General features: G+C 42.0%; 1 protein-coding gene and 2 long non-coding RNA genes across 10 annotated transcripts in view; 1 reads left to right on the forward strand and 2 right to left on the reverse strand.

The window, feature by feature from the left end:
* The window catches only part of HTR4 (5-hydroxytryptamine receptor 4), a 123,206-nt gene that overhangs the window by 87,157 nt on the left and 8,756 nt on the right, over nt 1-27,293 (forward strand). For 2 of the 6 annotated variants that reach the window (XM_069868978.1, XM_069868979.1), the window contains exon 7: nt 7,072-7,147. The exons of the other annotated variants lie outside the window; for them this stretch is intronic. In XM_069868978.1, coding sequence (XP_069725079.1) covers nt 7,072-7,132 — 61 coding nt within the window. In that variant the 3' untranslated portion in view covers nt 7,133-7,147. The remainder of the gene's footprint in view (nt 1-7,071; nt 7,148-27,293) is intronic. 6 annotated transcript variants of the gene reach the window in all.
* Nucleotides 2,566-3,655, reverse strand: LOC138727160 (uncharacterized). Its single transcript, XR_011338531.1, has 3 exons — nt 3,584-3,655; nt 3,136-3,308; nt 2,566-2,607 (listed from the first exon to the last, which is right to left on the reverse strand). It is a non-coding gene; the product is annotated as an uncharacterized lncRNA (long non-coding RNA).
* Nucleotides 16,562-26,890, reverse strand: LOC138726904 (uncharacterized). 3 transcript variants are annotated; one of them, XR_011338494.1, is made up of 4 exons: nt 26,178-26,890; nt 21,692-21,782; nt 21,136-21,363; nt 16,562-17,173 (listed from the first exon to the last, which is right to left on the reverse strand). It is a non-coding gene; the product is annotated as an uncharacterized lncRNA (long non-coding RNA). The 3 variants fall into 3 exon arrangements; XR_011338495.1 differs by having other exon boundaries at nt 21,595-21,782; XR_011338496.1 differs by having other exon boundaries at nt 26,163-26,890.

Consider the following 27,293-nt stretch of genomic DNA (forward strand, 5'->3'; position numbering starts at 1 on the left):
CTTGATAGGCAATGTTAGTAACTCTTGGGTGGGGGAACCTGTGACTGACACATGTCAGAGTTCCAAGTCTATTTTCAAATCTTGAGAGACAAAGTAGATCACTCACCTTCTGTAGAGAACACTTCAATGATTTCTAATGCCTTGCACTCATAGATGTTTCTTAAGTTCTGCTGCTTCTTTAAAAATAAGTCTCTTTAATTTCTCCTATTACATCCCTTAAATTTATTTAGTAAAACTTCCTCTCTCAACATTCACATCCCTTGCATCTTATACTCCATAGTACATAGCAAGTTAATCACCCTCAGTTTTACAAATTCATATTTCAATGTAACCTTTCAACACAACTTCAAGTAAGCTTCATAACCTATGAACTTCCTAAGAGGTCACTGAAGCAGAGATGTTACTAGTACACTCTACATAGTGTCATTAATTGCACTGTGAGATGGCAGAGGGAGGAAAGATTGGCTGTAATCTATGTGCAGCTGGAGTCAACTGTCCTAGTAATATCTGCTGGTTTGTCTGAATGTAACTCCTTATGGACCAGAGGCAACAGGTGAGCAGGAACAGCAAAACTAGTCCAAATGTGAAGGTTATCATGGGGTGGTGATTCACATAAAAGCTCAGAGCTTTCCTGGGCACTGCAGAGAGGCTGTAACTGCCCTGGCAGGAGTCTGCTGCAGGGCTGCACATCACCAGCAAAGAAGTCTGAGGGTGGACCAATTTGTTTGGATTAGAAGCTTAATAGGTCTCTACCGGTATCCCTGATGTCAGCAGTCATTGATAAATCCACAGTGGGTCTCAGCCACTGCTCTGTTGAGAAATAGTATTTTTTTTTTTTTCTACAAGGTCATTTTGAGGGAGCAATAACATGTAAATATCTGGTCACAAAGAGGCAGGCTACTTCCTCCACAGATGTCATACACTTGGATGAAAGTAAGCTTCAGCATTTTCTATGTAAACTGTTTATAAATTAACTCTCAAGTGCAGAGAGGCCCTGGAGAAGTGGCCTAGGCACTGTCAGATGCAGAGCTGGCTGAAATTGCCTCAATCTCATGATTTCCCTACAGAAAATGTGCTGGGTTTTTTTTTGAGAGGACAGCTCCAACAGTTTTCTTTTTTTCCTGCAGAATGGAAGTTTATCCCTTTAATATGTAAGGAGATAACTGGCTGATAGACTTACTGATATTTTTCCTCTTTTTCTTTCATCACTGCAGGAAGATGTTCTAGCTCTAGCAGAAGCTCTGTTCAGCGGAGTGAGGACTCCTTCCATGGAGTCTTCAGCTGGACTCTTTAATTCCAGAAAACAGACATTACAGGCACAGGTTTTGAAATTAGTTTTTGCACAACAGAGTATCCTTAAGATACAGCTGAGCTGCGTGAGTTTTCAGGACTGTGCTGGAAAGGAGGAACATTGCTGTGGTCCACCCTCATTCTTCCATTTAGCTGGTGCTGCTTTCCCTCACAGAGGTGAAAGTAACCACTTTGCTTTGTTAAACCTTTCTTGGCAGTGACTGAGCCAGTAGTTTCGAAGTCAATTATGTCCCTTGAGGAAGCTGTTGATTCTGTCTGACACTTGTTAAGTGTCACTGTCACTAACAGTCCTTGAAGAGATGTTCTTGCAGGCTTAACAGAAGGGATGTTAATTAGGCTGTTGATTTGTGTTATTCTGTAGGTCCATCAAACACCAAGCAGCACTTCAGTAACTGAAGAGGCACATGGTACTAAAGAGCATTTAGCTTTATCTATAAAATGCTATTTATTACCTGGGAAGAATGTCAGGTATAAGCCAGCATTTGTTAGATGTTGTGGCAGCAGCCATCACACTCTTCAGCATTAAATCACATTAAATAATGACACTAAATGCTCTGGCACACAGGGAACGCACTCAGACTCATGTAGGCAGTTGGAGACCTGTTCAAATGCTGCTGCCTCTACTGTGAATTCAAGTAGCCCTGGATGCATTTGCTTCCAAGACCATTAGCTTTGTTCTAGTTCAGAAAGATGTTCTTCCAGGTCAGTTCTTGATCCTCTTGAAGCTAGTAAGAGTTTTGTCCGAGAGTTCATCCAATCCCAGGAGAGTTCAATGTTGCAAAGAATCACTGACTCATTGGTCACTAACTTGGGCGTTAGCTTGCCTATACCTGAAATCAAGCAGGTGCTTATGTGGGCCCACAGCATCAATCAGGCATTGACATGGCATTTGCAAGGGTATCAGACTATATTTTGCACTCCTGGAAGAGGTAGGCAGGCCAAAATAGCTTGGGAAACACCACTGCAACAAATAACCCATTCCAGACCACGTTCCAAATAATCTAGCACAAATATGTGGACATTAGATTGAATTTAATCTATATTCATGTACATCCATTTACATGAAGGGAAAATAAAAAAGGTGGTTCAGAACTTACATCCCCACCCTATTTCCTACATTTTTGTACTTTGCCTAGGTGTGATGTCACACATCACCGTGCGATATCCTCATAGGAGCATTGTACTGCTCTGAAATCCTTACCTTTCAACATGAAGTACAAAAATTCCTTTAGCTTCAAAGTCTCCAAAGGTCTGAGTCTTAGCAGCACTTTTTCCACCACTGAAGGGAAGATACCTCTGGAAAGGCATGTAACAGCTGGTTAAGTGCAAACCACAGTAATATGCTATTAACATATATTTTTTTAAGAAGTGATGTAAACACAATATGGATTTGTCCCTTTGGAAAGATGCAGCACTGCTACATGAAATGGAGCATAGCCAAACAGGTAAACTTGAGTATTTGTAAAAAGAAAAGAGAAGAAAAGAAAAAACAAGAAACTTAGTGTCTTATATTAGTGTTATGTGTGAATAACTTTATCATTGACTGATCTGTAAGCTGCCTGACAGCACACAGAAACAGTAACAGCTTACATTAATGTATTAAAGGCACATATAATTTATTCAGCAAAATTCATGCCCCGTGGTGCTTTTTTGACAAGTTTTATAGCACTGCAGTTAGTATTTATTAGCAATGAAAGCACTTTATAACACTTTGATACAATATTTGAGACAAGAACTGCACAAAGCAACTGCTTCGTAGGCAAGAAAGCAATTACAAATGACAATTCAAGAAGCGTTACCAAATCAAAGAACTCAGTTTCATACCGTTGCAAACACAGCACCCGGCAATAGCACATTGCTGTCAGCACAGAAGACGGGAACATCCACTCAGCTCCACTCCAGCAGGAATGTTACATCCACTTCCCCAGCAAGGAGGTGCACCTGCAGTGCCTTGGCATCCCTGGAGCTCCCTAATTCCACACAGCTCCATTCAGCTTCTGTGATCATAAGGGAGCAAAGAAAATGGAATGCAAGAAAGCAATCTATCAAAAAAACAGCTAAAAATCTTAGGCAAATTAGGCACTTTAGTTACATACCATTTCTTTGTCTGTTTTTGAAAGAATCTTCGCTCTTAATTTTAAAATAAGCCACATAAATATCCTTTTAAATAAGCTGTAGGCTAAATTAATTTGCTTAAAAATCTCTTTACCCAATGCACAGGTTCACATGGGTTTGCCTAGGAAGATTTGTCCATAAAATTGTGCATGTTTACCTCGGGCTTCTTATTGTCAGCTTAATTAATAGTTGAACAGGATAAGCTGTTGTGCTCCTCAAGCTGTCCTTCCTTGCCTTGTGTGTCTTGTTTGAAGCTGGGAGATGCACACACAGAATTTTACAAGCAAATATTTCAGAGTGCCCCAGAGTAAACAAAAAGGCTTTGATTTTCAGCAGTGCTTCTCCCTTTGGCTTCCAGTACAGACCTGGGTGCTGAGTGGTTTGGAGGCAATTAGATCCTCGGTGATCTGCAAAATCCATGCATGCCTTTAAGTAAAAAAAAATGCATGTACTTGGAAGAAGCAGAGCCAGTTGGACAGACTGGTATTTGGAATATCACTCAGAAGTGTCAGACATACATTAAAGGACAACTCTAAATTATACTCTCATGACATAAGGCAAATTGTCTAATTCATATATTTTTTAGTTTCTTCACCAGCCCAAGCTTCCAGCTGGTGTTATCACAGTTTTTGTCAAACTGTGACACAGATAAGCTCAGAAAGATGGTCCCTGTGGTTAAAGTAGACTTACAAAGCTCATACGCCCAAGTATGATAATTTTCAGCTTTTAATTATGTTGCTCTACTGCAACCTCTTGAGCCAATTTAGTGGCTTTTGGGGGGATGAAAAGCAGGCCAGTCAGGCAAAATCCCAGTGTCTGGGTGTCAGAAAGATGTCTCTTCCATAGAGACAGCAGAGGTCTGAGACAGCCCTGAGTCTGCAGTTACCTGGGGCAGGTAGTCCCACCACCCCAGTGAGGCACATAAGCTGGGACATCCCTCTTGCCCCAGAGAAATTAGTGAAGGCAGGCTCCTCCAGAAGGAAATTCAGGGTAGCAAAACACCTGCAGCTGGGCTTTGTAAGTACTCCACCTCCACAATCAATTGTGTCACACAGGTACGTTGCAAAGCCTTCCCTCCAGCCCCCGTTTTAAGTCAGCAGAAGGAGAACAAAACCCTGATCTAAACATCATGCAACTCCTGGTATGATGCTCTCAAAATACTTGATAGACAGGTGCAGAAATACAAGGGTATTGTTGAGCTGAAATTAGAAAACTCCTATTAAACTAGAGATGCCAATAAAAAGCAAGAAAATGCAGAAAATAAGCCAGGTCTGTTAACTGTTAGTGCAAATCTTTTCCTTCTGCTCACAACTGGCCCTAATGTATAATTCTTTGCCACAGCATTCAGTGGAACTGCTAAGTTGCTTGTGTTTTGCAGTAACTTCCATGTCTTCTACCATTTGTGAAACATTCTTCAAACCTGCAGAGTACCTCATGTTTCCTCATTTGTTCTGTCCTTTGCTGTATTGCAACTTGTTTTGACTACACTCACCTGTTCCCACATCTGCTGCTTTATTTATCATTGGGTTTTATTTTTATAATTGTTGCAGAGTGAAGTCTAGATCAGCTTTACTTCAGAGGAATAAAGGCTACAGCTGATGCTTACAGGTTTTTTTTAATAAGTTTGGATAAAAACTCACCTTCTCATCTCATGACTTTCTGCTCAGGTTCCTGGAAGTGCACCTGTAATGACCTGAATAGATGGGTGGAGATAATCCTCCTAAGGCTGGAAAGGCAAATGTAGGTTAATTCCTCTACAGCTAGATTTCAGCTTCCTGCTTCTCTTAATTCCCTAAAACTCCCCTTTTCAGCAGGCATTGGAGAATCAGAGCCCCCTTTTCTGATCCTCATGAGTTGTTCATAAGTGGAGAGGGATGGGTCTGCAGAGGATGAGGCTTGTGTGTAACCAAGGATAGGCAGATGAATGCAAATCTGGCAGCTCGGGTCAGGAGGGCAAAAGGTTCTCTCTCCTGTCCACGAATGAAGAAGTAAAAGGAATATCAAGCAAAAATAAAGTGACCTCTTTGACATGGTGCAGTCACAGGCTATGCTGTAGCCTTTTCAGGCGTGCCCAGATCAGGAACATGAATAAAATCAGAAAATTCAGAGGGATGAAAGCACGAAGTAACTGAAATATTTGAAAACATGCCTTACAGTGAGAAATTCACAAATGATCTCTTATTTGGTGCCTAAAGGGAAAACTGGTCTTCAACCAAAGCTTCCAGAAGACAATCAAAGACAATCTTTAGTATAAAAGGCAGTAAAAAGAGGATCCTCTGACTGAAAGCTGAAGCTAGACTATTTGTACTGAAAATAAGGCACCCATTTCCAACAGTGAGAGTAGTTATTCCATAGAGAAAATTATCAGCTGCAGTATGGATGTGGTTTTTAATTGTCTCTTAAGTTAAATATTCTCCCCCAAGTGTACAACTAGTTGAAACATTTAGCAAGGCCCTGTGCTATGCATAGGCAATAAATAGGGTGTTTTTCATCTCTAGGGCACCTCAGGTGAAGCGAACAGTGACACAAAAGTCTACAGCAGGGACTAAGTTCTGCTTGTAAACCCCCAGGCACCTTTCCAATGGAGAAAAAAAACCAAACAAATTCATCAGATCCAAGGAAATCCCCATTTATAAACAGGTCTAAGCAGCTCTTCTCTGTATCAGAATTGATGCTGTTTATATAGGAAGTGTTTTCATCTCTATTTGCACTTTTATCAGGCTCATCAGCTGGTCAAGAGAAAAAAATGCAAGACTAGGAACAAGTATTAAAGCTGTTAAGTGCACTAAGAGGCATTGGCAATTCTCTGTTACACTTCAGAGGACTGGTGAGAGACCAACAGTACCTTGTTCACAGCCAGCAGCAATGTATTTTTACAGTTAGCACTGGGTGCTGGCCCACAGCCAGGTGTAGTTACAGCTTCACTAAAAATTAAATAGTAACTGCTATATTCCTTCATCATGGTGTGACAGAATCAAGGAGCTCAACTATTACTCCCCCATCTATACTTGGAAAAGCAGACAGACATTTCCAGCATACTAGAGCTGTCAAAAGGATCAAGGATCATCAGCCAGGGAGTTATTTACAGGTCCACGTTGCCTCCGTAAATCAAATGTCTTAGCAGTGAACATGTCAGTTATGTGTAGAAATTAAGTGACCTAGTTACCACTCTCTAAAGTACAGAGGTAGAGGTGGCTTCCTCTAAAGAGGATCCTTAGTCAGACCAAAAGGGCTGGTGGTACTAATGAAATTAACTGGAGGAAGTCAATATGTAGCTACCAAATCCCCTCCTAGAGCAAGGCTAAAGAACTTTTGGAAAAAGGCCTCAGCAGAACATTCCTGCCTAAAATCGAATTAATGAGACAGGAAAAGGGTATTCTTGAAAAGCTGATGGATTCCCAAAACAGTTTATGAGAAAACCCACCTGATAGCTCACACTGTTCTGACCCAGTTACCACTACTACTATAAAAATCAGGTTTCCTCTTCAGTAGAAGGCTGGGGATAGAGCTCTATCATGCTATTGGACTATAACTCTGTGGTGTTTAATGTCAGGCTAGCCAGAAAGCATTTTCCTAACTGTGTTTCTTTCCTTTCTCCCCTTACTACTTCACTGTGTCTGTCTTTTCTACTTTCTGCATTAAAAGTGGCCGTTCCTCTGTCTCCAAGCTCCTCCTGCTGTTCTGCAGCAGTCCAGCTCCTGTCTAACCATGAACATGCGCTGTAAGTGCTTTCTTTTATTACTGCAGCTCTGTATATGTGTTTATGTTCAGTGTTTATTGTAACACATTTTTAAAGCCTCATTTGATGCATGGTTTAACATTTGTGTAGAAGCAGAAACCACAGCTGAGTGGGATGTTTGACCCTCAGACACTGAGGATGGGCTCCTGGCTGCACAACGCTGTGGACAACATGCAGCAGAAACTTTGTCCTCTAGTAATTTTTCTCGCTCAAAGGACTGTCTTACAACAGCACAGCATCTCACCAGTAGGTCCTCCCTGGGAAACATGCACCTCCCAATACCCACAAAACCTCCAATCATCTCAACAGATTTGTGGCAGGCAGGAGGTTGCTCTCCTTTTTCCCTTCAATGCTTTTATTTATTCCTCATTAGGACACTCCTGTATTGAAGGGAGGCAGCAGATTTCAACAACTGCTTTAAGGTAGAGTTCAAAGTGGACAAGGCAGTTTCTGTTTCTGCCATCTGTAACTTTCTGTGACCAGATTCCCTGGATAGGACACAGCGTATGCGAAGAGTCAGAGCTGTGATCAGGCTGCAGTCTGCTGCCTGGATCAGCAATCAACCTGCTTTTGAAGTTCTGCACTGCAGAATTCCCAACCACTGATAGGAACTGGCACCATCCCTTCAAAGGCTGTAAGGAATAAAGAACATTCCTCAGCAACAAGTGATTGTCAAAATGCCTTTTTGGAAGCAGCCAGTAGAAGCTGCCTGAGCTGGTAATTTGAAGTAGACTAACATGAAGTAGGGACCTCAGACACAGAGGTGGCATCCCTGGATAAACAGGAAAGGGACACCGAGCGCTTCTCAGAGAAAAGGTTACTAGAAGCAAAGAAAAACCTGAGTAACTTCCGGCATCCCTCAGTCTCTGATCTGGTCATCACTGACCAGGAGACACCTCTGGAGTGTTTCAGAGCCAGTTGGACTATCCCTCAGATAGACTTGCAGGTACCAAAGCACCCATGAAGCAGATCTTCTCAAAGGAGAGATCTCACCCTTTGGAGTGTCCAGGGTTGGGGAACAGTCTCCCAGCAATGATGCCAGCATAACTCCGCAGCATTTCATCCCCAATAGACTCAGTTCCTGCCCCTCAGCGGCCACAACAAGCAGCTCTACTTTTCAGCAGTATTCAGATCCTTTCCCAGCCACCACTGCTGTTTACAGCTAGGCGGGCAGAGAGAGCACCGTATCTCAGATGGGAGAGAGGAAAGACAAAGGGAAGTGCTTGGAAGAGTCCAGGTACAAACCCTGTAACTCCAACCCACAGAGATTTCCTCAGTGGAAATAACTGTCAGCAAGGACAAAACTAGCACAGCCATCACTCCTTCTCATAGCTATCTTTTATAGTATTTTTCCTCCCTTACCTTTTCAATCCTTTCCAGGATGATTAAGCACTAAGAGAGCTCCTTTACTCACCACACCCACTCCAGCACCCAGAAGTGATGCTCTCCCACCCTCCCTCTTTTATTTCCTCCTCCCCACCAAGGCACCTGGTGCTAATGAGGCTTGTTAGGCTTCCCGCTACCCCAGTCTTCTCCCTGCTCTGCTGTCACCTCCCAGCTGTCTCTGGTAACCCTCTCCTGGCCTCACCCTGCAGCTACATTTCAGCTATTAAAAAGACACTGCTCTGCAGCACTGAAGGGCACTGTAAATAGACATCTCAGTTCAGGGGGAACTCCATTGCCTACAAGCTCTGTCACTGAGAGTTATAATTTTTCATCTCAATCCTTTATCTAAGCCTAGGACCAACTGCTGTCTTCTTCAACTAATTTTTTGCATGTCTATTAATAAGCATGCACAGAGTGCAAGTGCAGTCTCAGGCTATCAGATCCTTTGACCATGTCTTGTCACCTTCTGGAAGGCATCAGACTCCTACATGGGTGGAACAGAAGTTGTCCTGGCCCACAGAGCAGCGAGAGTGTGGCAGAGTGGAAGAAGCACCTCACAGTGCTCATTCGACTCCTTCCTGATGTTTTTTTGGAAGAGAGTGCAGTGGGCAGGTCATCCTGGTTCTTCTAAGTTGCTGATGTGCTACTTGATATTGCTGTTTAGGAGACGGTACCCAATCTTCTTTTTCTTAAGGAGGGGCATTAGCCATAGGAGTTTAAAAGTCATCCTGCACCGTGTATGTTTTTAAATGCTTGTGCAGAGTGGAAAAACATGAACAGGAATCTGTACCTGAAAGCAGTTACTAGTCTGGACATAGTGGGTCACTGTAGGATGGGGAGAAACAAGTTCATCTCTATCTTGGAAAAAGCAGACCTGAAGGCTGATCCCTAAATGTCTTTCTGCTCACAAAGCTGCTGTCACCCATTCCCACCTGTCTGAGCTGACAGGGTGGGGCCAGAAAGCTGAGACTTGCTCAGACAAGGAGGCTCCTGCGGCTTTTGCATGAGACAGGTTCATATCTCCTCTGGGTTCTTCGCATTTAGGTATCTAAAGCACTATATTGGGCACTCGGATGGGAATTGAGCATGGATTTTAGAGGTGTAAATTTCAGGTGTAGATGTCTAATGTGTTTCTTATCCCCTCAGTTCTGCACGTCAGGTGTTTGTGAAATGTCCTCATATGAGTTTTTGTGTCTGCTTCTGGCAGTTTGTCCAGTCATTTCCCATCATGTGGCCGCGTGCCCTTATCCCTCCACAAACATTGCTTGGCATGTCCATCACTTAATTGTAATCTGTCTTGGTTGCAGTTCTTCCAAAAAGCTCACCTGAACAGAGCAAGCAAAAGGTGATCTACAGTCTCCAGCTCCGTGTGCTGCTGCCTCTGCTTTACGATGATATAATTAACTCTGCCGAGAAGAGTCCAAGCTAACTGGGGTGCTGCCAAATCTGGTGACCCACTAATGCTTGAACATAATACCTCTCCACTTGCTCTGCTAGTCGCAGAGAGGAAAATCTTGATTTTCCATCCTGTAGTCAATTGTATCTATGCTAAATAGTTACACTTTCCTGGTCAAAATGGAAAATACCTCCCTAGAGGTCAGGACAATAGCAGAAGTAGCTCAGTTTTGGAAAGCAACAAGAAGCAAGGACAAAGAAAAGCAAAATGCCACTGGCAAAAGCCAGTCTGCACTTTTGTAAATCAGCAGAGTCCATTGCCTCTTGCACTGCTCTGCCTAACTAGCAGCAAGTGAGGACCTGACCCCATGGTTGGCAGGTTCTTTTGCAGGATGGACTCCTGCTATCCTGGTTGTGAGATGTTTAGAGCTGTATTTCACAATGTGATGTTGATAAGACCTCTCCTTATTTGTCAGTCTTTAAAGTCACCACTACTTTGATAAGAGTCTGCAAAAAAACCCGCATGTAGGCTGCCAAGGCAATCTCTGAAGCACATGATTCATTCGGAAGTGAATTTAGCTGTTCCAAAACATGGAATTGGAATGAAAAGAGAAGCCCCGGCAGGCTGCAATGATGGAGTTAGTTAAGCACAATACTTTGGTTGGGGCTGCCTCCTCTTTTAATGTGGAATGCTCTATTTCTTTTGTTAAGGAGGTGGGTGACTCTGCCTTGGTGTCAAGATAATGGGAGGTTCACTTCGGGAATCAGAGCAGAGAGCTGGAGAGCTGGGGCAAAATGAACCTGCTAAAAGAACCCCTTCACTAGCACCTTTGGCCGAGAAGCTACACTTTATGGGGCCCTCAAATGAAACCCCACAGGGATTGTCAAATGGAGAAGTTTTTCAACAGATTCCTTAAGCCATCACAGAGCTTTGATAGTTGCCTACAGAGCCAGAGCAACACAAACACACTCCTACATTTCTGGTCCCTTAAACAATTATTTACAAAGTTTTGACAGCATACATTGTCTGAAATACTAAAAACGTAGAACTATAGCCCCCCCAAAATTACAGTCAAAAAGGATTGACTGTGCTTCTGAACAATGATTTCATAAAGCAGTACAGTATCTTGCTTAAATATATTCCCTTCAAAGTAGATTCAAGGTATTACCAAGTCTTTAAAGTCAAATTGCCACTTAGAAAATCCATCCTCAAACCTTTGCAGATGTTTTCTCTGAGATCATGTTGTCCATTAGGGCCCTTTATTTTATCCTATGAATAGAAAATGAAGTTGTTTATATTTCTATAAGATTAATGGACTCCCAAAACGTTATTTTAGCCCTTGCATTAACTTCACTCTAAAAAGCTGAGTTACTGGTGATGCTTTCCTGAATTGTTAGACTGAAGATAAAAAAAAATGTACGTGGTAGGGATGCTTTATGTAGGAGATTATGCAGAACTTAGGAAGGGTAAGCAGCTGCCACTAATGAAATGCATAAGGAAGCAGTCAGTCCCCAAGGCTGACATAGGACGTGTCTCAGATCTGTGCTGGAGCTGTTGTGTCCATCCTAGCTGGGCTGAAAGGCAAAGTCAATACCCAGAAGGCTGTCCCAGCCTGCGAGGACCTTTGCTTTCCTTCTCACAGCCATGGCACAGGCAGCTCTGCCAGAGCGTGGCAGTGGTCTTCTGGCCAACTCCATGAGCCACTGTCACCCCCACAGGTTATATCAGCTCTGGGCCAATTTAACAAAGTCTAGAGACAGAAATGGGATGACAAAACTGCTTCTTGTTCTTCTGCTTCTCTTTTTGTCCTTGTTTATGTCCCCCGGTTGATTTTGTCACAGTTGTTATTGATGAGATAATCAGTGAGGCAGCAGAAAAGTTGTCTGAAGTCTTCCTGGATTTTTTTTTAAGGCTTAAAAGCACTGAGAGGAAAGCTACCAGTGCCTGTTGTAGGAACGCAGCTGACTCAAAGACTTCAGACATCAGAATAAGTATTTTCAACTTGTAACACAAGTCTTTTCCCACAATCATCCTGGCAGACTGCAGGTAGGACACCATTACCAAGGAGAAGGAAAAGGTTTTTTTGCTTTCTTCCTACTTTAACAATGCGTTAGTGTGATAAGGATAATCTCTGGTAGGAGTTATGGCTGTGGTCATACAGCAGTTCTCTTGGAAAGATGTTTCAGCAACACGAATGAGGGGTTGCACTATTTCCCAAAGCATAAATCTTTCTGTTTTGAAGACTGCTCTCAAAGAGAACCTGGAAATACCCAGCCTCGAACTGGCTTCCAGCTGGAAAAGACAATAATAATGATCAGTGCTTCATTGAGAGTGGCATGCTGGGATTAATTAGAAAGTGGGTATCTGGCAATTTGCTCAGTAGGTGTAACGTACGTATACGTCCTGTGAATGCCACAGGCTTGTTCTCCTGGGAAAATTAACATCTGATGTCATGCAGCATTTACGAACTAGTCCGTGAGGGGTGTGCCGTACGCTTCCACCGCAACACCTTGAGTTTAATGAAAAGTGAATGAAAGGAAATATGCTAGTTTATGGGGGGGAATCAGGAAAGAGAGGCAGGCTTTCCTTTTTTTTCCTGTTAAAGCACAGGGCAGAAGAGCAAACTGGGGTGTGTGGGTGTGGGTTTGTGTGCACCTGTCACTTAATTCCACTTGCACCTCTGCAACAGCCTCCTTAGAATTTGCAGGCAATAGTGTGCAGAGGACCAGTGCTTCCCCCAGCTGCTAACTGTAGCAACAGCAGTAGAAGACCATGTGCCTGCATCTCCTTGTCCCTTCCTCCAGACAATAGCAACAGGAACTTCAAGGGTGCTTTTCTTTAAGATAGCAGGGATTTCTCAACCAAAATAATTCCTCCATTCTCTTTTATTCCAACTAATGATTGGGGAGTTGCGCTGTATTTTAGCAGGATGCTTGAGCACGTACAAGAGCAGGGCACAGGATGGGTCCTACTGCAGAGCTGCGTCCTGGGGATGAGAGCCGCTGCACCGTGGTGCAGATGGCAGCGCCATTTTCAGAGCTATAAACAGTATCATTGTCATAGCTCTTTGAATGGTACTGCCATATGTACCGGAATACCAGCATCTAAGCTTGTAAGGCTTTGGGCCAGCTGGATTTTCTCCCCATTTGGATGAAGCCGATTCCTGAAGTATGAATGAAAGCTTCATGTTGCTTGGGAGTAATTCCCACTCAGTGCTTATTTTTGAATCTCCAAGGATCATCACGTTCTCATCAGTATTCTAACCAGCAAAAATGAAGTGTCCTGCATGTGAAGAGATTGCTGTTTCATCTAACCCTCTCTGCCTGTTCAAGAAGAAGCAGAAAGTTCATGGAAATGTTGATAGGAAACCAGTCAGGCTCTGCATGTTTTTCTTTAGCAAGTATTGTGCTTTTAAGTACTCTATTTGACTGAGCATATATGTCTGGGTGGGTGGTCAGAAAGCACTCGTCTTAATCACCCTTTAGGAGTTGCGTACCTCTCCTGGTTGCCACCGCAGCTCACATTGTGTTTGCCTCCATTTGTGTTGCTGAAGGAGTAATAGCCATGTGCAGCAAAGCGAGAAAAGCATGCCAGCAAAGGCTGCCTCAAGTCAAGCTGAGGAGCAGAGACAAGCCCAGGGGTGCGGTAGCATCAGGGCCATGCTGCCCTGGGAGCTCAGGGGCTGCAGTCTGCTCAGCAGAGTCCTCTGCCTTTGCTCAGCTTTGTCCTCACTGCAAGAGTTTTGCTATAATGTTCAATTTTTTGCTCACCCAGCTTCTATTTAGCAAAGAAAAGGTGGAGCCCAGCAGCTCTGGGCTTTGTTGAGGAAAGAAACTACTATTGCTCTGTGAAGATATGCAGGCAGGGAAGAAAATGTCCCACTTGCCATAAAGCCATTGCCAACCATTGAGATGCTTTTCCATGAGGAATGATCTTGTGTTGTGCTGCTTCTGCTCTGACAGGAGTTTGCCTGGTGTACCAGACTTCCTTGGGCAGTCAGTCCTTCTAGAGGTGGCTCAGGTCATAGCACAATACAGCTGGGGTTGCAGAGAGGGTCCAGTCACAGGGAGTAAATGTCTATGGAACAACAGTGAACCTGTAAACTCTCCTGGGCTGTGGCCAAAACTTTCAGCTGACAAATGCCAGATATCTCTATTTATTATTAGTCAGATACCTACTTCAGAAGAGCCTATAGAGATCTGAGAGCCACAGAACTGGGGAATGCGTTTCTGATTCTGTGTGTGCAGCATCACAGGTAGAAGATGATGACTGATGGGTTCAGGCACTTGTGACAAACATGCAGTTTACTTGACTACCCGTTTAGAGACATATTTTAAGAACTAATTAATTCTTTCAGTTTCTGGATTAAACTACGCTGCAAAAGATCCCATCAAACAGAGAACATTATATGGTATGTTAGTGTAATTAAATAAAGAGATAACTGAACTCAAGAGATGCCCACAACACTTAATTAAGATTAATTAAGCAATATGATTTACAGCTGGAGAAGATTAAACTGAGAAATTCAAAACTGGCTAAGCAAAGCAGCAGTGACAGGTTGAATTCATGAAGTAACATAGCTATGGTAGCCTTACCAACTAAGTTTATTGAATAAGGTTGTGTTTAGCCCCTGAAACACACTCATTTCTATTTTGTTTTTGGCCAAACATAAGCATGCCTATTAACCAGTTTGGAATTAAGACCTTGGCAGCTGGAGCCTTGGTAGCACAGATAAAGCACTTCCAAAATATACGCAGGATTTCCTTTACAAGCCTTCCCTGAGACAGCAGCTAGATTGGTGTGTTCTTAATTTCTCTGATGTTTTACTCGATAGCAGCACAGTTTATCTGTGTAACAGAATTATCACACTCCAGGTACACCAGCTCTGTTAAGTGGTTGGAAGAAATTAGCATTTTGTAGTCTATTCAGAATGAAAGAATTATACCAGTAATCAGTGTCATCAGTTCTTACTTCAGGAGAGAAATCCTTAGTTGTCGTTCTCATGAAAAAGAAAGCAAGAAGCTTACTTGTTCTGTGTCAAACTACAAAAAAAAAAAAAATAAAAGAAAGGCAGAGATTTTTTTTCTTAAAGACTGGGGAATCTCTGCCCAGAAACTCCCCTTTTATCTATGACAATGTCATACCTTTTGTGCCCCAGTTGTGATGTTCTCTTGCTATACATATACTCAGGGCGTGCCCGTATCCCAGGCAGAAATCTGTAGCTATTCTTGGGTCTCCCGATACTTTTTTTTTTTTCTCAGCTTCTGGTTTTGCAAACCTAATGCCGATATGACAGATTATCTCAATAGATAGCCTCTCTCCATTGTTTACTTCTTATCCATGACAGCCTCATTTTTTAAAAAAAAAGAAATACTTGTTTTCTTAAGCCATGCATCCTCCTAAGTAGTGCGAGGTCTCAGTACCACCATGTCCTGGTTTGGTGTTATCATGGCACGTTCACAGCCCGTTTGGGAATTCCCACAGAAGTTAAGTGGCACTATATTACCAAGTTTTGTAGCTGAAGCCGTGTTTTTCAGGCTGTTGTTAATCACTGTGAGATCTTGCTTAGTGCTTTTCAATCACTCAAAAGCTGGAAAGCTCAGCAAGAAAATACTCTCTGCACCAATATAGTCAGCTGAAATTACTTCCATGTCAGTAACTGAATTGCTTTTTGGATGGTATATGAGGTGATGAGTCTATCTGGAGCCACTGCATCTTGAGGTCCTCTTTGAAAGTAATTTCCTGATTGCATTAGGAACACAGGGACAGTATAATCGCCATCTCCACTTGCTAAATAAGGACTGTTTTTCAGGTAACCTGTCCGAGACACCTCTGCAATGCTAATAGGGAAAACATTGAGAGATTTGCCTGCAAGCAGCTCAATGTGGACATCATGATGTGTAAATGCATTTAATAGCAAATGGTCTGGTGATGACCACCAGGTGATTAATAAGGTGTCCTGGGTGCTAGTTGTTCCATGCTTCCAGGGGAAGCGAGAGCGCCACAGTTGGCTGCTTTGTCATGGTGGCAGGGAAGCTGCCACCTTGGGTCAATGACCAGCATCCCAAATCCTTCATATTCTGTCTTTCCATGTTGGTGAATTCTAAGAGAGAGACAGCAGTGAGCTCCTGAAGCTCTTTTACTTGTAGTTTTACCCTTACTTTACAGTGATGTACTCAGCCAGAGTAGGATGGGGTAGGGCAGGATAGGACAGAATATTTTCCCTTCCAACTGATCAGAAAGTCGGAGCTCTCAGGAGCTAACAGTAGCATTTAATCAGGAGCTCAGTGGTGATATTGTCAGGGGGTGTTTGGGAACTTTTAATTTCATTGCTACCTATGGTTGACATCACACATTCTGTAATTCTGTGAAATGTCTGCAAAATCCAGCACACCTCTTATTATTTCTCTTATAAGGGTTAACACACCTCCACATTTTTATAGAAATAGGGATGAGTTTACATAAAAAGGGGGCAAAACCTTGTTGTGTTTTATACATATAGCAAGTATCATGCAACTCATGCAGGTTTGTGGTCTTTACTAAATTATTGGGCAAAGTGCATCTTAGATTGCCTCAATGTAGCACAAAGAATTGTAGGCACAAAACAGGGTTCATTGTTGGGTGATTGTTGTAGTTGAACCAAAACTTGTCAGCTGCATTTGAAACTTGCTGGCTAAAATGCAATTTCCTGCTCCATTTGCTACATGTATCATTGCTTCGCTTTTCCTCAAGAAGGGGAACAAATATAAATCTAAGCAACGGTTATTCACCAAAGCAGAGGCTAAGGCAGAGATTTATAGACTGTGTTGTCTTCTCTGAAGCAGAAAATACAGACAACCAAGAACAACCAAGGGAAAAGATACCACAGCCTTCAGAAGTCTGAACTTGCTTGCTTCTGCAGTTTGAATTTGAAGACAATGTACAAAGCAATAGATGGGTAGGGGCTGCTGGTTTTGTGAGCCTTGAAAGAATACTCACATTTTCAGAAGGACTGAAAGAAATCAAGTAGCTTCATATTAACAGCAGGTATATTCAAATTAAGTCTTTACTCATATAGGTACAAATGCAATCAGACAAGTGTTATATTCCACCAGCTAATGCCAAGGCTCAGAAAAGCTGCAGTACAATGGGTCCAGTGATCCATCTGGGTCACAGTACAGCCTAGGATGGCAGCGCTGTGGACATCAGGTCCTTAGGTTGAAGGGCTGAAGCCAGCAGTGAGAGATCTATTATGTGAAAGGAAAAAGAAATCACTTCTGTGGCTAGCCTTGCTTCAGAAAAATAGCTCTGCCTAAAGGAATCAACCTCCAAGGCAGCATGTGCTAATATTCTGACAGTGGTGGCAAACAGCGCAAAGAGGCATCATCTGATCTCTCAAAAAAAAAATGTCCTTATGTGAATATTCCCAGCATGTTTTCATAGCTGTGTTTGACTGCCAGAGCAGCATTTTCTCTTTAAACACCCTTTGGTCTGGGAATCCCTCGGGTGGCAGCAGCCTCTGCGATCCCATTAGTTACAAAGACTGGGCAGCGCTCAGCCAGGTAAGCAGGTGTCTTCAGGGAAAATGCTGCAAGGGCAAGGTCAAGGTCCCACCTTGTAAAGCAAACCTGATCAATGCAATCTTATTGGCCCAGGCTGAATGACCTAAACCAGCATAAACTGAGGAAGAACACCAATGGGGTTTTGCCTACTTTATGTCTAGTTTCAGTTTTACATTTTCAACGTTCTTTGTTTAAGATACTGATATTTCTTAAATAAGCAGGCAGCAGTTCTCATGCAGAGAGGCATTTCATTTATGAACTGAAAGGAAATTTTGCACCTGAAGCTTGCTAGGACATAAACTCTTCTTCCCAGGCACCTGTGCTTGATTTCTTGTGCTTTCTGAGCTCCTTCTGCTGTGGAAAATGGTTGTACCTGTGCTAAGATGTGATGAGAGTGTAAAAACTGATCTTGCAGAACAGAATTTGCCAGTTATAAGAGCTGGTGACTTTGGGCTTATTTATCCCATCTGAAGCAAATCACTTTCTTGATTCTGAATCTGCATGATATGTAAAACATACAATGACTGTTGCCACAGCACAACTGACGAGTGTATTTATGATCTGTCTTGACAGTTAGCATTTAGATTTAGGTACCATGTACTGTTGTGGTTTGTTCTCTGTTGTTTGCAGGTATAATTATGATACCTGACTTGAATGCCAGTAAAAAAATATAATCCATAGGCCCACTCCATCAAAATCCAGAGCTTCACATATGCTTAAAGGATTCAAACCTGTCTGAGTCAGTCCAAAGACTCAATAATCATAAAATATTTTTGGATTGGTTTCTGCCAGCATTTCTCTTTATATCAAGTAGAACAAATGACTCGTTTCACCTGAAGCTTAACTTCTCCACCTTGTATCTGCAAGAAAACTGAGAACTTAATTGTGTCAGCAGGGGAAGGAATATGACTGTATCAATGATTATTATATCTGTTTCTCCCAGATGATTGCCAGATATTTTGATTGCACTAGTTACTGCCTCCTATGATCAAAATTAGTACATTGATCAATACAGTTAAATGTCACGTTCCAATCTACAAAGAATTTGTGTAACAGAGGATCTCAGAAGTGACTGCCTAGGGCTCTTTTTACTTTGTAAAAATCCTTAGTTTCTTGGATTCTTTCCACCCCCCCCCAAATATTAGAAATTGTTTGCAACCATGCTCTTTCCTCTTCAGATTTTTGCCTCTCCTGACACTTGGAGAAGCATCCTTGGACATAGGGTATTCAAATGTTCAGACTGAGCTTGACATTTTTCTTTTGGATATCTCAGAAGAGATGAGGTTCTGCTTGCTGTAACATTCAAATAAGAAAATGTTTTCCTGAGTTCCTTCGTGCACAAAGAAGTTCAAAGGGTCCCTGAACCTGGAGGGGGGCAGTAGCTGGCATCACTCGTGAGATTCTCACTAGCAGATGTCCAGGAACTACTGCCATTGAGAATGGAAAGGCTGAGGTCAGATAACAGGCTATCCTCACAGGATGTTTGGGGAGATAGCTAACAGAAAATGGGGACTTAGTAACCTCTGAATCATACTGAAATGAAGAAGCTGTCAAAGGCGCCTCCTGTCCTCCCCAGCACACTCCTGAAGATGATTTAACCTCGCTGCGAATTAGCTCTTGGCAGGGAAGGCAGATGAGTAAATGAAGCATCATTCTTCCTGAAGAACAACAGGGGAATGAAAACACAGCCACCGAGCAATATGTACTTATTGGCTCATTTTGGTGTTGGTTTTAACCAAGCTAAAAATGAGGAGTGATTGTCTATGGAAGCGATGCAGGGAATTAATGTTTGCGAGTGGGGTACATATATGAGGACAGAGTAGGATGGGGATCACGGAGGGTCTGCTGCTGCCCTGAGTGTCCTTAGGAGAACACAGTGTGTGTTTATCAAACCAAGGTTGTACGGAGGAGAATATGGAGGTTCTACCCAAATTAAGCACCCACTTCCCATGTCACCATCTGTGGGATGACATTTAATCCTAATAAAATGCTTGCAAAATAAGACTAGTTATGAGCACAGCTCAGAAGTTTGCCATGCTAATATTTTTCATAACATGACGTATGAAGTTGTATGATTTCATACCCAGCGGGTGGTAAGAGGCAGGTGGTCTGAAGTCAGGAATGCGCTACTTAATTCATATCATAGCAATATTAATTGAAAAATGAAGAAGGAGGAGACAGGAGTGCCAATTCCCATTCAGCACAACGTGGTGAAACATGGTGCTTGCTACCTGACCTGTCCTTCCCCAGGCGCGGGATGGAAAGCTGAAGACAGCTGCAGCTACTCTAGCCGAAGAAATGTTACCTTAAGTTAGTGAGGCTTACTACAACTTAATCTAAAGCAGAACAGATACTAGTTAAGATGTCAAAGGCACAAAAAAAACCCCAGGAACTTTCTTGTGAATTTTGATCTTAATGCCCTTTTTTGTTATTTAATTTTTGTGTCATTGGTCCATGACCAGAAAATATAATTTTCAGATCTTATCATCAGGTGCTTTAAGATAGGGCCAGCTTCCCAGAATACTTTCAGGCTATCCAGAAGTTACCAAAACAAAACCGTAGACACTGCATGGCCACGTGTATGAACTCGCCCTGCCAAAGGCAGGAAAGGATGGTTTGTACCCTGGTGACCAGAAAAACAACTGGCAGGCTACAAAGTAGGAGGGAACATGCCTGAGCCCCAGATGCTGTGAGGGAGTTTGTGATAGTTTGCTATTCAGAAAGGAATTTAAAGTAGTGACTGACATTAACAATGTGGATATGGTAGACTTTTGTTATAAAACACATAATTCTTTAGAGAAAGTCTTGTTTTGACACCCAAAAGTCCTGCTATTTCACACACAAAGTAGACACGTGAAATGATGAAGAATTTTTTGCCAGAAGATTTCAGTGAAGTGCACTGGACATTTCACTGCAGAAAAGCCTCCCTTTCCCCAGACAGCTGCAATTCTAGCACGTTAGAAGCCTGACAAACAGAAGTCAACCTTGCAGCTCATGGCTACGCATCTGCAGTACACGTGGAAACTGTGGTGTCTCCACTGCACAGGGAAACAGCTCCAAGAGGTTTTGCAACTATTTCATTCCACAGCCTTGGCAAATGGCTTGTGTTTTATTCCCAGAGGACAAATGATCTAATTATGCCAGTTGAAGATCTCCATTTATAAAGAAACATTCATTATCTTCCATTTGAATATTCTTAATTGATCCTGCTTGTACTTAAGTAATTGAAACACCTTACTTAAAAAACACAAGCCTATTATGAACTATCCCATCTGCAGGCAGTTACAAACCGCTCTTAATGTGACGTGTACTTCTAATATAAGTGAGCACTTCCAAGTACTCTCCTAATTATCAGATTTGGGCCTCTTATGAATGTTGCATTAATTATGGTGCAGAAATGAACTGTAGGCCAAAATCTGCAGGTAATTAAAGCCTATAATGTAGTGGCAAACTTCACATTAATGAGAGAGAAATGGAAATACAGAGTTAATGTGAGAAAAAGGAGAAAGTGCCCATCTTCTGTAGCATGGCATTGAATGGCCTCACTCATTTGCTTACGTGTTTACCCTGGCATTTATAATTAGAAAATGGGCTTAGGTTGCAGATAACATGAACGTGGCTAGCTCCTTCATTGATTTTGAAATTACCTTCATTTCTGTCCTTCAGTACCCAAGTTTCTCTTTCTCTTGTAGAAATGTCAACTATTATAAAGTTAACAAGTTGCAAATCTATGATGGAAGAAGTCAGCATCTCTGGACTGACTCCATCATCTTTATTATTGTGTGGATGCCACATTTTCCGTCACTAGTTGTTGCCACATTTATGTTCATAATATCCAAAGTCAAAGGCCTTTTGCTTAAGTTGAGCAAAATGACCTGCAATGAAAAATAAGGAAACTGGTAAACATCATTCAGGTCAAGCATCTGAAAGATGGAAGAAGAAAATTGCAAGTTAGGAAATAAGACAAGTATAACTGAGACGACTATCAGCAAAGCCAGTCGATGATATCTGTGAGCATACAGAGTAGTGTCTTGAAGGAAGCACTGTAGAAATGTTCTTGGGGTGACCAAAAGCAGCTGTAAGAAGTAATGACAAATGGTACTGACCTGTATCAGCAGAGGGTGGCTGACAATCTCCGTTATATCTATAATGCCTCCGCTGGACCTGTTATAACAAGGAAAAAGTACCTTTCAGCCCAGGTACCTTTGAATCTTCCTAGTGAGTGCTTCTTCATCCCGTGGTTCACTCTGAGATGAGATCTTGGGCTGCTTCTCCAGACAGTGCCTCTGCAGCTCTAAACAAAAAGCAAAGCAGACCTTTTAAACTGTGCACCAAATGCTGATACTAGCGAAGCTCAGCAGTCAAGGTGAGGAGGGTTTTCAAGCCCTCCAGCAGAGTCAGGGGAGGCATTGGCTAGCATTAGCTTTAGCTAGCATTTTTCTTAGTTTAAGATCTATGGTGCTTCTCAACACCCGGAGCTGTGGGGGAGTTAGGGATGCCAGAGCCACAGCTGGTCTCCACAAACAGGGTGGAGGGGTGACGGAGAGGCAGCACTCCCTCGAACATCCCAGGTTGGGTGCCTGTGATTCTCCTTCTTACACCCAGGAAGAGGCGAGATACAAACTGCTAATCTTTCTAGTGAGGAGAAGGTGAGATGCGTTTGGGATGTGCTGCAGAAAGGTGGCAGCTATTGTTCTGACAGGATCAAAATTGCTAACAGTATAATGAGACTGAGTTTTGCTGTTTGGAAGCTGCCAAATTTGACAGCTCTAGGAGGCACAGGTACCTGCTTGAGCATGAAAGGGAAAACACAATCAGGCTACGGGAGCACAGAGGCAACAGCAACAAGAGTTTATCAGCTCCCTGGGAAACAGAATCTTCAGTCCCAGTTGAGCATTGTTTCTTGGGTCAGGCTGACAGTAGAGGACAACTTTGACAAGAGCAATGATGCGTTTTTGGTATGTGGTTATTTGGTTTATTGAGGACCCAGCTGCGCCCTGTTGGTTCGTGTCTGAAAAGCCAGCAAGCCATTAGCAGCTCACTGATTGTGACTCACAGAGGAGAACTGGTAACCATCTCCCAAGGTATTAACTTTCTCAATGATAACACTGCTTTATACTGAAAAAATTTAACGTGTTCAGCACTTGTTCCTGAAGGTTTGGTTTCGTAAGACAAGAGCTAGGAAGTGGGCAAGCAGAAAGATATACAAGCTATACACACACAGTCAGAAACGTACGTGCTCAAGGAATCACATCCTGTATGTCTCACCTCTGCCGGGCCCCACTCCAAGATTTCTTGCTGTTATTACTTAAAAAGTTATTAAAAATCTCAGGCATATCTTAGCAACATCCACATTACAATTATAACAATAACAGTCCAATAGTGACGAACATCAGGTGGATGTTCTGAGCAATATCCACTGGAGGCAATGGAAGATAAATCTGTTCAATGTGGGTCAGAGTGCCTGGATGGTCTCACTGTTCCCCTTGTTGGAAATTACGTCAGGTAAAACTGAGATGCTGAAACTTAAAACATGACTGCAGTATCAGATGGGCAGCAGGAGAGAGGACAGCCGCTGCTTGTACTGCTCCATGCAAAGGAGCTGCAGCGTGACCATCACAGCGTGGGGAGGCTCCAGCCTTTTTGTGAGCATTGCTACAAGAACCAAAAGAAGGGTGCAATTATTGTTAATGTGCAATGAGAAACAAGAGGTCCAAACCAGTCACCTCCCTGTTTCTGAAGAGCTTCATTACAGCCAGTGATGCAAAGGCAGGATATTCCCAGCCTCTGTGGCCGTGAAGGATTTAGTGGAAGAAAGAAATTCTTCAATAAATAAAACACCTTTCCAACCGCTGTAGGTTGTTCTGTCCTAGAAAGCATTTATGGCATTTAAAAATTGAAACAAACTATTTTTATGTAAGTGATAAATTGCTGCTGCTGGAACACCACAGCCTTGAATCAAACTGTGATTCAGTTATACTCCTCCTATCTGAAGTGACACAATGTTTGCTCCGAAAAAAAAAGGCTGAAGCATAAAGACAAGGTTACAAGGGAAGTCTGATTGACTCTATTTTATCCACAATGAGAGTAAGCTCAGAGAAATGGCGTGGTTTGCCCACAATCAAACAGGAATTGTTGGAAAAGCCACTTCTGCAGCTTTGATGGATACTGGGTCCCTGGTAATCATCTGTTAAATTTTCTTAGAATAACTTAATTGAAGAACTTAGCTGATCTTTGTTCTATTAACACGTTTAGCATTTTTCTGTTTGTTTAGCATGAAAGTGTCTGTAGTTATGTTCCTTTCCTATTTTTAACTTTTGATGTCTATCAAGAATATAATTATCATCTTAAGAGGTTATTATTCAATACAACAATGAGCCTTTATAACATCATGCAAAAGGTTTTAGCCCATACCCAGAGATAATAACATACAAAAATGGGCTCCTTCAGCCCTAATTTTTATTGAATTCAACTCTTTATTTCTTTGTTGATCTACGTGAAATGCCTTGGCTGACTAATACCAGGCTCCTAATTAGTTATCTTCATTAATCAATCTCTATCCAATCTGTTTCGTACGCCAAGTGAAGAGTTGTGTTCAGCGCTTTACCAGAGAGACCAATGTGATTTTCCTCCATTCACAGAACAAGAGTCTTCTGAGTAAAGGAGCAGCATGCTGGGATTAGCTCTTGAAGTTAAAAGTAGCTTAAATGGGTTTCTATATTTTTTCTTAGACCAAGTTCATTAATAGAGCCTGGCAACAAAAAGAATACAAAAAAAAGAAGACATAATAAGCACTTGCAGTTCCAGGGAAACAAACTGATTGGGTCAAATCCAGCAAGTGTTTTCCACAGGAGAAAACAAAAGGGAAACGAGATGCTGAATTGTTTTGACATTTCATTTAACAAAAATATTTCAGTTTATTGTTTGCCTGCACTTTTAGAAGAAGTTCAATATCTTACTTAAAGTATATATGCATATACTGTAGATACAGAAGTAAATTGACTGGAAGGGATTTTTGGTCTTGTTTTGCCAGAAAAAAATATGAATCATTTCTCTTGCTCATCAACCTAAAGCAGTAGTGTCTGTGTGTTTGTGCAGTCACATATTCACTCAGCATTATCTGCACACTTCTGCTCTTGGAGATGAGGACATCCCTTGTGTAGCTAGAGTGACTTTTCTGGTACTGTACGGGAATGACGTGGCCTGTGTCTGACTGAGCTGGACTGGGAACCTGTCCTGGAGCTGCAGGTCATTAGACCAAGCAGCAGCCAGAGCTGGCTTGTAAAAGCAGGAAACATCCTTCAGAGAGAAAAAAAGGAAAGAAACAAACATATTGATAGATGCCTTCTTTGTTTTCTTCTCTGACTTTCCAGTGCTATGTTTCTCTCATGGAAGGGCCTTGCTTACTTGGAGAACTGACTGTTAATTTTATATCTGAGGAGGCATGTAGAAGTCTTACAAAATGTACTGAAGGCTAGATTATGTGGGATGGAGACAGCTGTTTGTAAAACCTCTAGCTGAAATTTAGTAAAGAATGATGAGTGCGTAATTCTATCTCACAAGGTCTGAACAGCGTTATTTGATTTAAAGATAATTAAAATTTTCAGCATAACTGCTCAAGAGTGGAAAAAAATACACACTTGTCATGAGATAGAGACAGATTTGTATTTACATTTGACTACAAAAGACTTTAAAATCAACATTTCTGTCCTATCCATATAAATAATTAAGCAATCCAAATGTTTTCCTGAGATCTGGACTTTCACCATTTAGCTGCAATGGGAAAACTGAACTTTTGATGATATTTCTGAGATTTTTACGTTTTTACAAAGGACTGCATCATCCCTAAGGTGGAATGGTCCACTGATATTTTTTAAAAGATAATTAAATAATAAGGCTAATACAGACTTCAAACTAGGCTAGGACATCTTAAGAGTTTAGGAATATTTTCTCTTTGTTGCTGATGCTGCATGAGACATCAAGTCCACTGACTAGGTGGGTTTTACGCACAGATGGAAGATTATCATGAGATTGGAATAAAGGGCAATGGAGGCAAAGGCAAGTGCCTGTTGTAAGGCTCACTGCAGAGGATGGATTTAATTTTCTTTGCCACATTATTTTACCTTCCTGGGCCTGCCTGACAGGACTGACACCAACCATGTGTGGTCAGCTGTTTCTCCACCAAAGCTCCAGCAGGCGATTTAGCTAATCATCTGCCCCAGCCGCTTTACTCAGATAATCATACCATATCTTTATGGGCTTTGCAGGCTGGCAGCTTGCAATGAAGAGAAATAACCCTGGGAGGAGGGGATGGAGATGATTGTCTGCCATCCAGACTAACTCAGCTCCCAAGCAGCAGTCATTAATGACGGCTTCAACATGCCCATGCCTGGGTTTGTCTGGTTTGAAATCCAGCCTCCTCCAGCCTGCTTGGGTGGGAGCCCTGCACTTGAAAGCACATGAGAGACAAACATTAAATGTATCTCTACAGAGTTAAGGGAACATATCTGATATTTGAGGGAGTTGTTTAGAGCAGTTCTCGTTGTGTTTTCTCAGTTCATGCACTCTTTTTATGTTAATTGGTTTCCCATAGATTTAGAAGATAAATTATCTCTGAATCTCTTGGACGAAGCAGATAGCAGGCAGTCACAAGCAGATGCAGTGAAAGACCTACCTTCAGTAAGCTCACCTTTGGTAATGTGCTGGTCTCTTCTGGACTGTAGGTCAATCAGATGTAGCAGAAGGATGATATACAATAATGTTAAACCTTATTGCTGGCAAACCGTGCAAGTACCTTGCTTGTCATAGAAACAGGAAGAAATGAAAAAGCCATAGAGAAATAACAGGAGCGCTTCATCCTATAATTATTACATACACTGCTAGTTTTTCACATTGAAGATGAAATCGAATTATGTTGTTCTGCAATGTTGATACATATCAACAAGATGACAGAATGAGCTTGTAATTTCTGGCTCCCTTTTGCCCTGGGAATTATGCTGAGCAGGTGTCAGGGGGGTTGGGATTTTCCACTGCTGGCCAAATGTAAAAGTTCACTTTAGTGGCTCAAAGTATGAGTCATCCAGCCCAGAGATTACAGAGTTACTAGAAAGCTTTTAGTTTTATGGAGCCTATAAACCTGGTAATAGTGAGAGAGGGAGAATTCTGCACTGACCTTTTGAAAATTAAAGATGCAGCTGTATTTAAATCAAATGTTTCATGAAATACATTTAATTTGGGTTACATTCATTTTTTTTCAACAGAAAATGAGAATGAACCAACATATTTTGTTCACATTTCATTTTGACATTTAGTGTATTGCAGGTTAAAGTTTTTTTTTCTTCTTTCAAAATGAAAAGAAGTCACAAATTAAAGTAACAAATTCCAGAAATCCTTGGATTTTATGTTGACACTATTCTCAGCTTTCTCAGATTTCCCAGTTTTCAAATATGTCAAAGGCATCTTTTAAGGGAGAAAATAGCATCTGTACCCTTAGCACCTGTAACCATGGAGGGCACTCCAGTGCTTACAGGCTAGTTCTTCTCGTTCTGAAATACACACTTAAAGCTTATTTCTGGCCCCCTGGAACTCAGGATGGTCTGTGTGATCTGTCATGGGCACTTCCATCATAGACATGTCTAAATAATGATGGCAACCAGAAACTGTACTGCACTTAGTGACATCTTTACCATCTACAGGCAATCATTTACTGTGGGTTAGTGACTGCCATAAACCACAGAATTAAAAATTGTTTCCGACCTGTTTCTGAAACAGGAATAAAGTAAGCAGATGCATCACTGCCTGGAAT

Source organism: Phaenicophaeus curvirostris, chromosome 15, assembly GCF_032191515.1.
Source record: "Phaenicophaeus curvirostris isolate KB17595 chromosome 15, BPBGC_Pcur_1.0, whole genome shotgun sequence".
Taxonomy (NCBI): Eukaryota; Metazoa; Chordata; class Aves; order Cuculiformes; family Cuculidae; genus Phaenicophaeus; species Phaenicophaeus curvirostris.